The sequence below is a fragment of the Colobus angolensis genome, unplaced genomic scaffold, assembly GCF_000951035.1.
Source record: "Colobus angolensis palliatus isolate OR3802 unplaced genomic scaffold, Cang.pa_1.0 Scaffold21, whole genome shotgun sequence".
NCBI classification, from domain to species: domain Eukaryota; kingdom Metazoa; phylum Chordata; class Mammalia; order Primates; family Cercopithecidae; genus Colobus; species Colobus angolensis.
In genome coordinates, this window is record NW_012115266.1 from 7,988,315 (window position 1) to 8,003,067 (window position 14,753).

At 57.0% G+C, this 14,753-nt stretch overlaps 2 protein-coding genes across 3 annotated transcripts in view; one reads left to right on the forward strand and one right to left on the reverse strand.

Annotated features, from left to right (window-relative positions):
• The window catches only part of FADS3 (fatty acid desaturase 3), an 18,367-nt gene extending 16,636 nt beyond the window's left edge, over window positions 1–1,731 (forward strand). The window contains exon 12 of the mRNA XM_011942712.1: window positions 1,393–1,731. Within this exon, the coding sequence (XP_011798102.1) occupies window positions 1,393–1,444 (52 nt within the window). The 3' untranslated portion in view covers window positions 1,445–1,731. The remainder of the gene's footprint in view (window positions 1–1,392) is intronic.
• Window positions 1,732–6,157: 4,426 nt separating this feature from the next.
• FADS2 (fatty acid desaturase 2) overlaps window positions 6,158–14,753 on the reverse strand; it is a 108,298-nt gene continuing 99,702 nt past the window's right edge. For both annotated transcript variants that reach the window (XM_011942715.1, XM_011942714.1), the window contains exons 8-12: window positions 10,435–10,532; window positions 10,127–10,223; window positions 9,710–9,789; window positions 8,238–8,363; window positions 6,158–7,878 (exon numbers count right to left, since the gene is read on the reverse strand). In XM_011942715.1, the coding sequence (XP_011798105.1) occupies window positions 7,827–7,878; window positions 8,238–8,363; window positions 9,710–9,789; window positions 10,127–10,223; window positions 10,435–10,532 (453 nt within the window). In that variant the 3' untranslated portion in view covers window positions 6,158–7,826. The remainder of the gene's footprint in view (window positions 7,879–8,237; window positions 8,364–9,709; window positions 9,790–10,126; window positions 10,224–10,434; window positions 10,533–14,753) is intronic.

The window sequence follows — 14,753 nt, forward strand, 5'->3', positions numbered from 1 at the left end:
CTCGCCCGGCTAGTTTTTTTGTATTTTTTTAGTAGAGACGGGGTTTCACCGTGTTAGCCAGGATGGTCTCGATCTCATGACCTCGTGATCCGCCCGTCTCGGCCTCCCAAAGTGCTGGGATTACAGGCTTGAGCCACCGCGCCCGGCCTGCAGGTGGTTCTTACGAACCTGGTGACCACTGGAGATAAGCGTCTACGGGAGGAGGTTATCTATGCTGTGAGTTTGGCACTCAGGGTCAAGCATCGGTTATCAGACAGTTTTGCTTGAAGATGGCATTGCCCTTGCCATTCGACAGGCTGTTTTCCTACAATCAAGCAAAACAGGCTCCAGGGAGCTTCCTGCCCTCTTGGAGCTGATGTTCCTTCTAGCAGAGGAAATGGCAAGCAGTTAAAATAACAAATAAGTACATTACAAGAGATGGGCAAAAGAACAATGAAAAGCCCCTCAGGGTGGAGACAGGGGAGGGGAGGGGGCGGCCAGGCAGGGGCTGCAGTTTTTAATCAGGTGGTAGGGTGGGCGGTATTGACAGGCTGACATGTGAGCAGGGACAGGGAGCGGGGGAGAGGCCTTGACACGGGACATCTGGCGAAGAACGTTTAGGCAGAAAGCGCTTGGCCCTGAATGCCAAGCTCATGGCATGGATAACCGAGGCGGGCACGCAGGCGCTCAGGGAAGGGACACGCCCGGCTTGTGTCTTGGAAAGCTGCCCCTACTGGGAATGAGTGATGGGCAGGAGTCGGAGTGGAAAAGTAGAGCAAAGGACACTGTAGCCATCCAGGTGAGGGGTGATGGGGCTCAGCCCTTGTGGTCACCTTGGAGGTGGGGAACAGAGGCCAGATTCCAGGTCTTTGCACACGCTGTTCCCCTTACTTGGGTGCCCTTCCTTCCTATGCTGGGATTCAGACGCCCACTTCTCCTTCATGATCCCTCCCAGCCTGATGCTGTGAGCCCCTGCCATTTGGCACAGCCCTTTAGAGCGCCTGGCACAGGGCTTCCCAGCAGGTCCACTGCCCAATATCAGGCCCAAGATCGGGTGGGCAGGTTCCACATCCTCTCTGTCCCTGGGTTGCAGCGCCCAGCAGGAGGAGGCAATGGAGAACTCGATGCAGGAGGGACAGGCCCACCCAGGCTCATGCCTGGACTTGGCCTTGGCTGCCCTCCAGCTCCCCTACCCCACACCCCTCACCCCAGTCTAGATTCCATTCCAGAGAAGGAGCATTCAGCTGTTCTCCCAACCCACCCTCGGGCCCCGCATCACTGCCTGCCCCAGGGAAGGGAACCCACAGGGAATGGGGATATCTCCGCTCACACTTATCATGGGGGATACAGGGGTGTTAGGATCTTGCAACTGAGATCCTAACACCCACCCCCACTGCCACCCCCACCTCCCAGATCCCTGAAGAAGTCTGGTGACATCTGGCTGGATGCCTACCTCCATCAGTGAAGGCAACACCCAGGCGGGCAGAGAAGGGCTCAGGGCACCAGCAGCCAAGCCAGCCCCTGGTGGGACCGACACCCCCACCCCTCTACTGGCCAGCCTGGCAGTGCCCTGCCTGCCCTCCTGGTACTGTGATCTTCCCCTCAGCCCCTCACATGTGTATTCAGCAGCCCTACGGCCTTGGCTCTGAGCCTGATGGGACAGGGGTAGAGGGAAGGTGAGCGTAGCACATTTTCCTAGAGCAAGAATTGGGGGAAAGCTGTTATTTTTATATTAAAATGCATTCAGATGTATTATGGAGTGGAGTAGTGAATTTGCATGAGTTCCTGGCCCAGGAGACCTTGGTGTGTGTTTTCTGAGAGGATGACAGACAGACAGACAGATAGACAGGGTGTTTGGGTCCTGTTTCTCTCACCCTGACTCCTGGGGCAGGAGAGCACTGGGGGAAGTCCTCCTCAGCTCACATTATCTCCCAGGCCCAGGAGCAGACAGCCCAAAGCTCCCTGTGGCCTCCCAGCCCAGGACAGTGTCAGCAGAGGCCTCCTGGTAGGGCCAGGGAAGCAGAGGGTGGCAACCCCTTCAGCTTGGTTGTGAGTGAGATACCTGCCCTCCTCCGGGTGCCACCCGGCCCCACCCTGATTCACTCAAGTCAGACAGACTTGGGGGTGGGGTAGAGTTGGGGCAAGTCCTGTCTCTGCCAGGATGCAGGCTGTGTCACCTTGGGGGAGTTCCTTGACCCCTCTGAGCAGTAGTACCTAGGGTGGTGGAAGAAAGGCTCTTACCAAAGGGCACAGCAGCAGGCTCAGAAGTTTATTCACAAATTTCGTGCACACAACCCAATTCCCCAAGGTCACCATTTGCTCTGTCACCTGGGACAAGTTCTTTGCCTTCCCTGAGCCTCAGTTTTCAACCGAGGGTAAGACTGGATGCTCCTTGAAAGGTACTTCCTGCCTCAGACACACACACTTCTCATGCCCAGGGCGTGCCTTGCATTCAGGGTCTCTGCACAGGCTGTTCCCTCTGCGGGGACGCCCCCTTTCTGTCACTGCCTGTTTAAATCCTGTTGGCTCCTGGTGCCACGCGGGTGCCCTGAGCCAGGGCAGGCTCCGAATGGCATTCCCTCCGTCCACACCCTGGTAGATGGCTGTGCGCTGGCTCCGAGGCACTCCAGGGAGATGCTAACATCGACGACCCACAACAGCCGAGCCTGCAGCGCCACCCACAGGCGCCGGGAGCATCTGCGCCAGTGTGGGGCCGGCCGTGCTCCCTGCTGCCCCTGGTAACTTGCTTCCGGGACCCCTGGGAGGCCCCGCCCTCAGCAGCCACGCCTAGGTTTCTCTGGACTGCCTGGGATCCATCCCTGGCAGGGGAATCTTTGCTCTTGCCCCACTGGCCCCCATGCTAGATCCCCTGGGAAAAGGTCACCCTCAGTTCTGAGTTGAACTCCCCCTTCTCCATCTGTAGGTCTCTTAGACGCAGAACAAAGGCTTAGTGCACTGGGGCCAGGTTTGTAAAAGGAAAGAGGCTTTGGTGGAACCTCTGAGCCTCTGAGACCGTGTTCCTTTTTTATTGTCTGTACGAGAGGCGTGGGCCCAGAGGAAAAACAGCTCCCGAGGGAAGCCGTCACCGCAGCGTTGGTTTGTTCCTTCGATCGTTAACGTTTTTACGGGTCTCCCAGCCCAGGCAGATGTTGGAAATGATGATGCCCAAGAGCCAGCCCCTGCCTGGCATGTTGGGAGTAGCTGGCGGCGGGCAGGGGGTCCTGTTTGTGACAGGACAGGCTGTGGGCTTCTCAAGGTTCCTCCCCCCACCGCACTATGTCCTCAGGCAATGAGCCACCGCGAGTACTGGGAGCTTGGCCTGTTCCAAGCTCTTGGCTGCTGTCACTCTTTCTCTTGGACACTTGCTCTTGAATGGGACAATGTAGAAGAAAGACCTGAATGCCTTTAAACTCCAAAGCAGCGTGTGATGGTGGAGGACGACGGGGACGTGATCCTGAAATCTCAGCGCGGTGGGTGGCTGCTTGTTCTGGATATGCACTGGCCACATGAAGCCAGACTGGTTCAAAACAGGAAAACCAGTCCCAAGGGCAGTGGCGTTTCAGCCTGGGGCCAGCAGCCCCCACGGCACCCCATTTCCCTCTCAGATGTTGGAACAGGGACTCTTTGAGAGGCAGCTTCTTGTCCAGAGGGGCACACCTCTCAGGGGAGAGTGCAGCCGGGCCAGCTGAGGAGTCCCAATGGGCCCGAGGCACTGTGTCACACAAGCAATGGCCAGCCGCTCCTGATGGCAGCCCAAGCCCAGCCCCAGTGGCTGCCAGCTCTGCCCTGGCCCAGGTGAGTAAACGCTTCCTCTCCCCTCCCAGTAGGCACAGAGGGCTTCAGAGTGTCCAGCCACACACCCCAAGGATCCGCCTGTGGTGCCGCAGCACCACGCACCCTGCCCACACACACACAGCCTAGGCTTGGGGCGCTGCAGATGCCCCCACCACCCACAAAACTGATACCCTTTTATCTGTGTAGCTACCCTGCTCTTATCTCCTCCACAGAGACTAACTGCCCTCCACTGCCCCCACCCCTCCAGCCAGCCGCTGGGCCTCCTGGGAGCTGACATTTGATGTGATGGGGACAGGGTCTGGGAACAGCCTTTTCCGTGCAGGAGAGGTGGCCAGGGGCCTGCGGGTTAGGAGCAGGATCCTGCTGCTGTGTGGCCTCAGACCAGTGCTGTCCTCTCTCTGGGCTCAGCCTCTTCGCCTGTGATGGAGGTGTTGGGGTTTGATCACCCAGGGCCTTGAATATTGGGGCACCATGACTTTGGCAGGGGACAGGGATTAAACTCCCAATTCTGGGTGTGTTAGCAAGGGGGTCAGCTGAGTATAGGGACAGGAGGGGGCCGTTAAGCAGAGAGAAGATATGAATGTCCTCAGCTTCTTGACCCAGAGAAGTGTTCAAGGGCAAGGTGAGGCTGGGCGGGGCTGGGGAAGTCACAGAGAAGCTCCAAGTGTCCAGTGGGACTGGGTCAAGATTTACCTGGTGCCCTCATAGCCCCAGCGTCCATCTGGCCTTTAGTATCCCCAACTCCAAGCCCCCTGGTTGTTATGGGTGAAGGACCCATGGATTTCCGACTGGCAGGTTGGGAGGCCTGGGTTGGTCGCCATCCTGGAGGCGGGTCACAGGCACATGGCAGAGGGTGGGAGGCATGCTTGCCAGGGTCTTGCAACCTTGGAGGCTGCCGTCAGTGGGTCCACCAGGAGTGAAAGGCCTAGGGTAGGTGGGTGTTGAGAAAATGGCATCCTTGGGGCCTCTCTAGCATGCCCCTGTGGACTGCCAGGGAGGGCAAAGGACTCCCCAGAGCCACTTGGTGGATCTGGGGTGTGTCTGCCTCCTCGCTCAGGGCTTCTGTAATGCTAGGCCCTACTCAGGACACTCTATGGCCACTGGGGAGCCATACATACCGCAACCCAGTCTGCTGGCTGTCCCTACCCGGCTGGATTTCGGCCAGGCAAAGCAGGGGTTGGGGAAGCAGGTGGGGGCTGAGGTCTACTCAGGAGCCCTCCCCAGCCCTGCTGGGAGTAACTACAAAGCCAAGGGGAGGCCCCGAGGTGTTGACTAGCCAGTGCCTCTTGGCCCTTCCTTAGCACACCTTCCCAGGCTTAGCCCTGCCAGGAGAGCCATCCCAGAGATGACGGAGCAGCATGGGGGTCCGTGGGAGACCGACTGTACAAGTGCCCCTGGCGTGTTCCTTTGGACTCTTCCCAAGCTCTGGGGTCAGACAGACCTAGGACCCAGTCTCTGTGCCTATGAACTGGTGACCCTGGGCTAGGATATCAGCCTCCCGACAGCCTGTGGGTTCTAAATGAGCCACTGCATATAGGGGCACAGGAGCCACAAGACAGAATCATCAGCCTCCAGAGCCTTCTTCAGCCCCTTTTTAATTTTATTTATTTATGTATTTATGTATGTATGTATGTATGTATGTATTTTTGAGATGGAGTCTCGCTCTGTCGCTAGGCTGGAGTGCAGTGGCGCGATCTCAGCTTACTGCAACCTCTGCCTCCCGGGTTCAAGCGATTCTCCTGTCTCAGCCTCCCAAGTAGCTGGGACTCCAGTCACGCACCACCATGCCCAGCTAATTTTTGTATTTTTAGTAGAGATGGCATTTCACCATGTTGGCCAGGATGGTCTCGATCTCTTGACCTCGTGATCTGCCCGCCTTGGCCTCCCAAAGTGCTGGGATTACAGGCGTGAGCCACCGCGCCCGGCCTTCTTCAGCCCCTTCCAAGGAGGCCAGGAATTGTGTTTGGCCTGGCACTCTGTGGAAGCCGGTTGGCCCGGGGCTGGGAGGGCGGACTGCACTTGGGGAGGCATCTGAGGAGTAAGGACGTTAGGAAGGGTCTCTGCGAAGCCCTCCATGCCACCCTCCTTGGGCGGGGTTAGTTGCTGAGAGGTGGCTCCCAGCCCCGTTTTAGAATTGGGTTGGGGTCGGCTGCTGAGAGGAGGAAGATGGGCCAATGTTTTTGGGTCATTTCCACCAAGTTCTGGGCCCCAGAATGAACTTCAGAGGCAGCAGGGAGAGGCGGGTGGGATGGCCACTGGGGAGGGAGGGGATACAGAGAAATACAAGTGTGGGGACCCCTCCTGGTACCCAGGCCCAGCGAGGAGGGCCTCCTCTATCACCCAATACCATGGCCTGGCATTTGCGTGCAGGAAACACAGGAAGTGAGAATAAAATTACTTATTTTATTTCAAAAAATTTAGGGGTGGGGAAGCAACATGATAAACATTACAATCAGCTCCCTATGGGTTCACTCTGCCTCTGCGGGGGTCGGGGGCATACAGTAGCTGGGGGCATGCCATTGCCATGGCAACCCAGACACTTAGCTGCAGGTCCCTCCTGGCTGGTTAGAGCTGGGAGAACTAGGCGCCCTCCCCAAAGGCCCCCATTCTGAGTTGTTGGTGCCCGCCCCTCCCCTGAATCTAAGAACTGATTAGTGGGTTAGATTCTGCAACAGCAGCTCAGGATCCCCCCAGGACTTCCCTCCCTCCCCTCTCACTTGCTCAGCTCAGCTACCAACACTTCCAGCCCCCACCTCCTCCTCTTCTCAGCTCCACCCTGGTCCTCATGAGGTAACCCCCTCCCCAGCCCCTCAGGGCAGCCTCCTCCTGAGACTCCCTCCCGCTCTGCCTCCCTGGCCCTCCCTGACAGGGCCACAGAGGCAAGGCCATGTGGTGAAAGGCAGATTGTCACAAGGCCCAGCCCTGCTGCCCACTCCTATCAGAATGCATCCTGGAGCAAAAGGTTAAACACAGTAAGGGCAGGTACAGACAGGAGAGTGCCTGAGGCAGCACCGTCCACACAGCAGCCCCAAGATGGGGAGGGCTGCAATGAGACCTCCCAGCTCCAGCGCCCTCCTGCAGCCTGCAGGGCCCACATCCCCTGGGGCCAAATGGCCAGGGATTGGCTGGCACTGCCCAGCTGGTAACGGAGCATTTGGAGAAGGGTCGGATTGCTCCAGAATCTTGGACCTCAGGACACCCTGAGGACAAGCTGGGGGGTGGGGCTGAGCCTCCAGGCTAGCTGGCGCCTCCCTGAACCTGGCCACTGCCTCTGCTGAGCCACAAGAGACAAGAGACTCCCCCTTTGGTCCCAAGGTCACAGGCTCAAGTTGGGGAGGTGGTGGAATGGGGCCCATGAACGCCCAGGGTCAGAGCACTCTAGTGATGGGGTGGAGGACTCTTCCAGGGCCTGAGGTTTGGGCTGGCTGTGCCCGCAGGCCCGGGGCCCTGGTCATCTTAAGAGAGGCCCTGGGTACTGATCCCGGCTGCGGGAGGGAGACCCGAGCTTTGTAACAAAGCAGGCCTCTCTAGGAAGGGTGGACCAATGGCGGCCGTCAGGGAGAGTGAAGCCAGGCCCGGAGGGTCATGGGCCCTGCCTGACTAGGACCTGCCCCCAGAAACCCCAAGAGCATCTGAAGAACCGAAGCGGGGGTGAGGCCTAGTGACCAGGCTGCAAGGGGAGACTCACAGGCCAGACCCAGGGACCGCTGGTCTCCTCCCACCTTTAGGGGCAGAGAGTGGAGGTAAGACAGAGCCACCCACTGTGGCCACCAATCTCTGTTCCTTGGAAGAATGGGCTGGGAGGCCCTGGGAGGGTCATGGCTGACGGCTGACGGCTGACGGCTGAAGGAGGGCAGGCCCCATGAAGGCAGGGTGCTATGCGGGAGACGTGAAGGGAAAAAGGAGAGGAGAAAGGGAGAAAGATCCAACGTGGAGTACGTGAGTGGTGCATACACCAGCCTCTCAGACACCCCTCAGAACAAAAGCCCACCATTCCTCTGGCCATCACCCCACCTGCGCCCCTTCCCCACGGTGTCCTGGGGGCTGTGGTTTCATTTGTGAAGGTAGGCGTCCAGCCACAGCTTCCCAGACTTCTTCAGGGACCTGCAAAGTTGGGGATGGACGAGGGTCAGGGACAAGGACGGGTCCAGCCCCAGGGAGTGCAGGGGCTGAGGAGGCCATCATTAAGGTGGCAGGTACGTCCCCTTGGCCCTAACCAGGGCTTGCCACTGCCACTGGGCCTCGGGGCTGTCAGCTCAGAGCCCACCAGGAACCCAATGCAGAAAGGGACGGTCTTCTTGCAGCCCAGGGAGAAAAGCCCAACAGCTCCTAACACAGGCTCAGGGGTAAGGCAGGTGCCCTGGTAGGCAACTGTGCCAGGAGGGCCCAGCCCCTCTTGTGATCCCACTGTCTGCACCATGGGTGATCCCAGGGCCCAGCCCCTGTGGACCTCCACCCCTCACCTGATGATGTCCAGCAGGGCCCTCAGTAGCGGCTTCTCCTGGTATTCAATGCCATGCTTGGCACATAGAGACTTCACCAGCGGGGCGATCTTGTGTAAGTTGTGCCGGGGCATGGTGGGGAAGAGGCTGAGGTGCATGTGGGGTGGGCAGAACGTGAGGACTCCAGAGGGCCATGCTGCTCCCGCCTCCTCCCACCACCCGGGCAGAGGCTGGCTGGGGCCCTCGGAGACCCTGTCCACACCCAGGACCAGGCTCAAAGTGTGGCTCCTCGTGTGTGCCCAGTGGGGTGGCATGTGTGTGGAGGGGAGGGTGCAGCCCTCCGTGAGCAGGAGGGCGTTTGTGCTTTACGGAGCTGCGAAGATACTGGGTAGCCAGAGACAAAGTGTCATGTTTTTCAAAAAAGAAATGAAATAGCTGGAGGATGCTAGAAAAAGAGGCAGTGAGGTGGGGCACAGTGGCTCATGCCTGTAATCCCAGCATTTTGGGAGGCCGAGGCAGGCAGATCACTTGAGGTCAGAAGTTTGAGATCAGCCTGGGCAACATGGCAAGACCCCTTCTGTACAAAAGATAAAAATAAAAAATTAGGCCAGGCACAGTGGCTCACACTTGTAATCCCAGCACTTTGGGAGGCCAAGGTGGGTGGATCACTTGAGGCCAGGAGTTTGAGACCAATCTGGCTAACATGGTGAAACCCCATCTCCATTAAAAATACAAAAATTGGCTGGGCGTGGTGGCACATGCCTGTAATCCCAGCTATGTGGGAGGCTGAGGCATGAGAATTGCTTGAACCCGGTAGGTGGAGGATGCAGTGAGCCGAGATGGTGCCACTGCACTCCAGTCTGGGCAACAGAGCGAGACTCTGTCTCAAAATAAATAAATAAAAGTAAAAAAATAAAAAATTAGCTGGACATGGTGGCATGCACCTGTAGTCCCAGCTACTCAGGAGGCTGAGGTGGGAGGATGGCTTTAACTCAGGCATTCCAGGCTGCAGTGAGCTAAGAAAGCACCACTGCACTCCAGCCCAGGAAACAGGGTGAGACCCTGTCTCTAAATTTTTTATTTTTTAATAAAAAAAAAATCAGTGACAAGAGGTGAGGCAAGGACAAGGGGCAGCAGAGCAGTCCCTCAGCCAATGTTCCAGGCAAGCCCTGCCTTGCTAGCCTCACAGGGTCATGAGGTGCGTGTGCAGGCTCCGTAACTACAAAATCCCAGGCCCACGTAGAGGGAGGTGGTTATCACTATGACCAAGTGGCACAGGACAAGGGGCACAGGATGCCCCTCCCAGAGATGGCACAGGGGAGCCCCTCCCCTGACCTCAGCGGGGCTGGCTGGGAACCTCGCTCTAGATTGGGCAGAGACCTTGTCACAGAGACAAAGAGGTGGCCCCCACATTCTGCGCTCTGCCCAGATGGGGTAGCGGCTGCTTCCCTCCCGCTGTGGGTCTCCCCGCTTCCCCGCAGCCCTGCGCTCACTGGTGCTCAATCTGGAAGTTAAGGTGTCCACTGAACCAGTCGTTGAAGAAGGACTGCTCCACGTTGCAGGTGGCTGTCAGCTGTCAGTGGAGGAGATGAGTGTCAGGGAACAAAGGAAGGCCTAAGGGCCCGGCCTCATTCCCAGGGAGCCCAGCCTTACCCAGGGTCTCCAGGTCACCCCTCCACATCATACCGTCCTGCCTGATGGCCTCAGCCCATCCAGATGCCCCACTGTCCCTCCGGGGGACTCCTGCCACCCTTTCTTGCTTAGCCCTGAAGCTCCCAGCAGAAGGACACAGGCAGCCCCGGGAGGCCCAGCACAGCCCTGGATCAACAGGTGCAGAGCATCTGGGGCCAGGACATGGACATCGGGACCAGGCTCTGCACCGCTCTGGTGACTGGCCCTGCCTTCCCTACCTGGCTACTGAACCAGTCGCGGTAGGCCTCTTGGTCAATCTCCATGACGATGTGATTCATCTGTGTGACCCACACGAACCAGTGGCTCTCCAGGAACCTGCAAGAGAACACAGCTCAGCGCAGGGGCCTTGGGGGGCCCGGTCATGGTGGGAACAGATGCACTCTCCCAACAGCCCAGGACAGCCCCTGCCAAGGGGCCAGGATGGGAGGTCCCTGGGCAAAGTGGAGCCGTCTGAGCCTCTTCTCATGCCAAAGCCCTCATCGGTGCCAGTGGAGGGCCCAGGGATGAACCAGCAAAGCCCAGGCACCTGATGAAGTTGAGGAAAAGGAGGGCTCCCAGGATGCCGTAGAAAGGGATGTAGGTGACGAAGAACCGGATGTAGTAGCTGATGGCCCAGGCCAGGTCCTGCGGGGAAAGACGAAGTTAGGCGCAGCCTGCCCTCTCCTCTGCCCTGGCACCATGTGCCTGCCCCAGATGTGCACACACCTCACACTCAGGCCTCTAGAAGCTGGACCGCAGCCCACTGAAGCACAACGGGCAATTGCACGCAACCTGTTTGTTCTGGGTTTGCATGACTGCCTTTGTTTCTAGGGAAACGCTGAGTGTTTTAGCATCAGGAAGTGACTATGCCCTGTTCTTTGGGAGAGAAACGGACTCTCCTGCTGAGGGGCAGTCATGGGGTAGGGCTGGGGGTCAGCAGCCATGTCACGGGTCAGGGGTGATTTTGAAGGTGTGCCCCCAACCCTGGGCCAGGTCCCCAACTGTCCCCCAGTCCTGTCCCTGCTCCTTGCACCTGGGTCTCCTCCTGGCCTCTCCTTCCAGCAGGACAGAGGGCTTGGAGGGGCAGGGAAGGTCAGAGGCACCATCGCCCCTGCCTCAGGGCTCTCGCAGCAGAGGCCGGCCTCCCCATGCCCCACGGTCGTCCTGTGGCCCTCCCCTCTGCTCTCCTCACTGCCCCTGGCTGGAGTGGTACCAGGGACTGGGCTTAGACATCTCCTCTCATGTACTGGGAGGGTGACTTCACGGCTCTGCCCTGTCCACTGCCTCTCTGCCACCCAAGTCCTGTCTCAACTGAACCACAGCAGCAGCCTCCCACGGTCCCCTGCTTGTCCTCATGGCCATGGCAACTAGAGTGGCCTTCGCTCCAAGTAGGTCCCATCTCTCCCCTGCTAAAGCCTCCATCCCACCCAGAGTCACTCACGGAGCCTCGTGGGGTCAAGAACCTGTCTTTACTCAGCCCCCTGACCCGGCTCACTCCCTCCCCGGGGCCTCTGCACGGGCTGTTCCCACTGCCAGGGTACCCATCCTGCCGTGAGTTTAGGTACAGGGACACGTGCCACAGGCTCGGCACAGGTGTCCGAGGTGGAAGGTGAGGCCAAGGGACCGCCCTGTCTCACTTCAAACGGCTGAAGTACAAGGTCACATTTGAGTCTTAAAATAGATCCCCACTCCCCTAGAGAGGGGGAGACTAGGAGGTTATTCCAGCGGCTCAGACATGAAATGACAGAGGCCTAAACCAGAACCCATGGCACTGACAAGGAGGTGACAGATTCCAGAACTCTCAGCGGCAACGGTGGCTGCATTTGCGCCTGCTTGGCTGTGAGTAATCTAGGCTGGTCCTAGGTGATAAGGGGTCGGGTGCCAGCAGCTGAACAGGAAAGGAGGAGGGGAGCGCTCAGGAGGGGCTGGAGATGGCCTCAGGGCCAACATTGGCTGAGGGCAGGACCTCACGTTCTAATGAGGTGGCCTTCAAGGGGATGAGCGAGGCAGATGTAGCCAGTTCTGCTCCCACTTTCCATCACATTCCTTCTATTTTGTGTGTGGTGCAGTAGTGTGCAGTGTATCTACACATATATGGAAACAAAATGAGGATATGGTTATGGATTTTTTGTTTTTTGGAGACGGGGTCTTGCTTTATTGCCCAGGCTGGAGTGCAGTGGTGTGATCATGACTCTGTCCCAGGCTCAAGCCATACTTCCACCTCAGCCTCCCAAGTAGCTGGGACCACCACACCTGGCTAATTTTTTTTTTCTTTTTTGAGATGGAGTCTTGCTCTGTTGCCCAGGCTAGAGTACAGTGGTGCGATCTCGACTCACTGCAAGCTCCGCCTCTCGGGTTCACACCATTCTCCTGCCTCAGCCTCCCGAGTAGCTGGGACTACAGGTGCCCACCACCACCCCTGGCTAACTTTTTGTATTTTTAGTAGAGACGGGGTGTCACCATGTTAGCCAAGATGGTCTCAATCTCCTGACCTCGTGATCCGCCCGCCTCGGCCTCCCAAAGTGCTGGGATTACAGGCATGAGCCACCATGTCCGGCCTCACCTGGCTAATTTTTTAAGTTTTTATAGAGATGAGTCGGGGCGGGGGGTCTCACTTATTTGTCCAGGCTGGTCTCAAACACCTGTCCTCAAGTGATCCTCCAGCCTTGGCCTCCCAAAGTGCTAGGATTAGAGGTGTGAACCATTGCCCTGGCCCAATTTTTATTTTTAAGAGACAGGGTCTCGCTCTGTTGCCCAGGCTTGAGTGCAGCAGTGTGTGATCACAGCTCACTGCAGCCTCAAACTCCTGGGCTCAAGCCATCCTCCTACCTCAGCCTCCCAAGTAGCTAGACTGCAGGCATGCATCACCACGCCCAGCTTTTTGTAGAGACAGGGTTTCTCCGTGTTGCTCAGGCTGGTCTCAAACTCCTGGCTTCAAGTGATCCCTCCCACTTCAGCCTCCCAAAGTGCTGAGATCACAAGCGTGAGCCACCATGCCTGGCCTGGACTCTTTTTGAGTGTAGAGGGCAACACATACTCAGAGACCATTGGTTTCAGGGGCAGGGAGTGCAGGAGATCAGAAGCAGCTAGAGAGGTGGAACAAGGGGGCTGGGAAGAAGCCAGCAGAGGTGGCGACCTGGAAGCCAACAGGAAGAAGAACTGCAAGCGGGAGTGGCCAGTGGTGTCAGATACAGCAAAATTCCGGGAGGGTGAAGTCTGGGAGCATCTCAGGATCCAGGACGTGGCCCCGGGAACCGGGAAGCTTGCCAGAGCATGTAAACCTCCCTAGGAAGCCTCCTTCAAAGATCTAAGGGTTTATCACCTCTTTCCTCTAAGCCAGGGTCCCCCAACCTCCACACTATTGGCACCTGGGACAGGCTGCTTGTTGTCATGGGCGGTTCTCCAGGGCATGGCAGGGTGCTTAGCACCATCCTGGCTAGATGCCCACCAGATGCCAGTAGCACCCTCCTCTCCTGAAGTTGTGACAATCAGAAGTGTCTCCAGATACTGCCAAAGGGCAGAACAGCTCCCCTGAGAACCAGTGCCCCAGGTCACAGGTGCGCTCCTGGCTCTGAAAGCCCCGCGGCTCATCACATTGTCCCCACTCTGCCATCCCCTTTTAGGAACACAGGGTGATTTATTTTCCTGTTTAATGCTTTGTTCCTTAGGGAACAAGCACAGTCAAAAACAAAAAAAGAGGTTGCTCACTGTAACCTCTGCCTGCCAGGTTCAAGCAATTCTCCTGCCTCAGCCTCCTGAGTAGCTGGGACTACAGGTGCACACCACCATGCCCAGCTAATTTTTTGTATTTTTAGTAGAGATGGGGTTTCACCATGCTGGCCAGGCTGGTCTCGAACTCCTGACCTTATGATCTGCATGCCTCGGCCTCTCAAAGTGCTGGGATTACAGGCATGAGCGACTGTGCCCGGCAATAGGCCATTTATGAGTTAGAACAGGATTGGATGCTAGAGGCAAGGAGATGGTGTAACATGTATGAGGAGGGAAAAAACATAATGATGCTAGTCTCTAACTTGAGCCACTGGGTGGATGATGGAGCCATTCATTAATATGGAGACCATCAGAAAAGGATTAGGTTGTGGGAGAAGAGGAGAGGACTTATATTGAATATGTTGGATTTGAAATGGCTGGGACACCTCCAGATGGAGTTAGATTGGATATATGGGTCCAAGACTTGGAGATAAAATTTGACTTGGCTGCTCTTAAATTCACAGTCAAGGTGAAAAGGACAACTTCAGTTAGCAAGCGATAAAACAGTAGTCAATAGACCGGGCACAGTGGCTCATGCCTGTAATCCCAGCACTTTGGGAGGCTGAGGTGGGTGGATCACCTCAGGTTGGGAGTTTGAGACTAGCCTGACCAACATGGTGAAACCCTGTCTCTACTGAAAATACAAAATTAGCCAGGCATGGTGGCGCATGCCTGCAATCCCAGCTACTCAGGAGGCTGAGGCAGGAGAATTGCTTGACCCTGGGAGGCAGAGGTTTCAGTGAGCCGAGATTGCGCCATTGTACTTCAGCCTGGGCAACAAGAGTGAAACTCCATCTCAAAACCAACCAAACAAACAAAAAACAGTAATCAATAAACAAGCCCACATTTGGTTAAGAGAGGAAAAACTTTCCCATGGCTATTGGTTGGAGCATGAGGGGCAAATAGACTGCTTAGAAAGACTGGATTTCAGGCAAGCATTTTAGAAAGTGACAATTTAGTCTTTGATAATTGTCAAATAAACAACTTATCGGCTGGGTGCAGTGGCTCGCGCTTGTAATCCCAGCACTTTGGGAGGCTGAGGCGGGTGGATCACGAATCAGCAGTTCAAGACCAGCCTGGCCAACATGGTGAAACCCC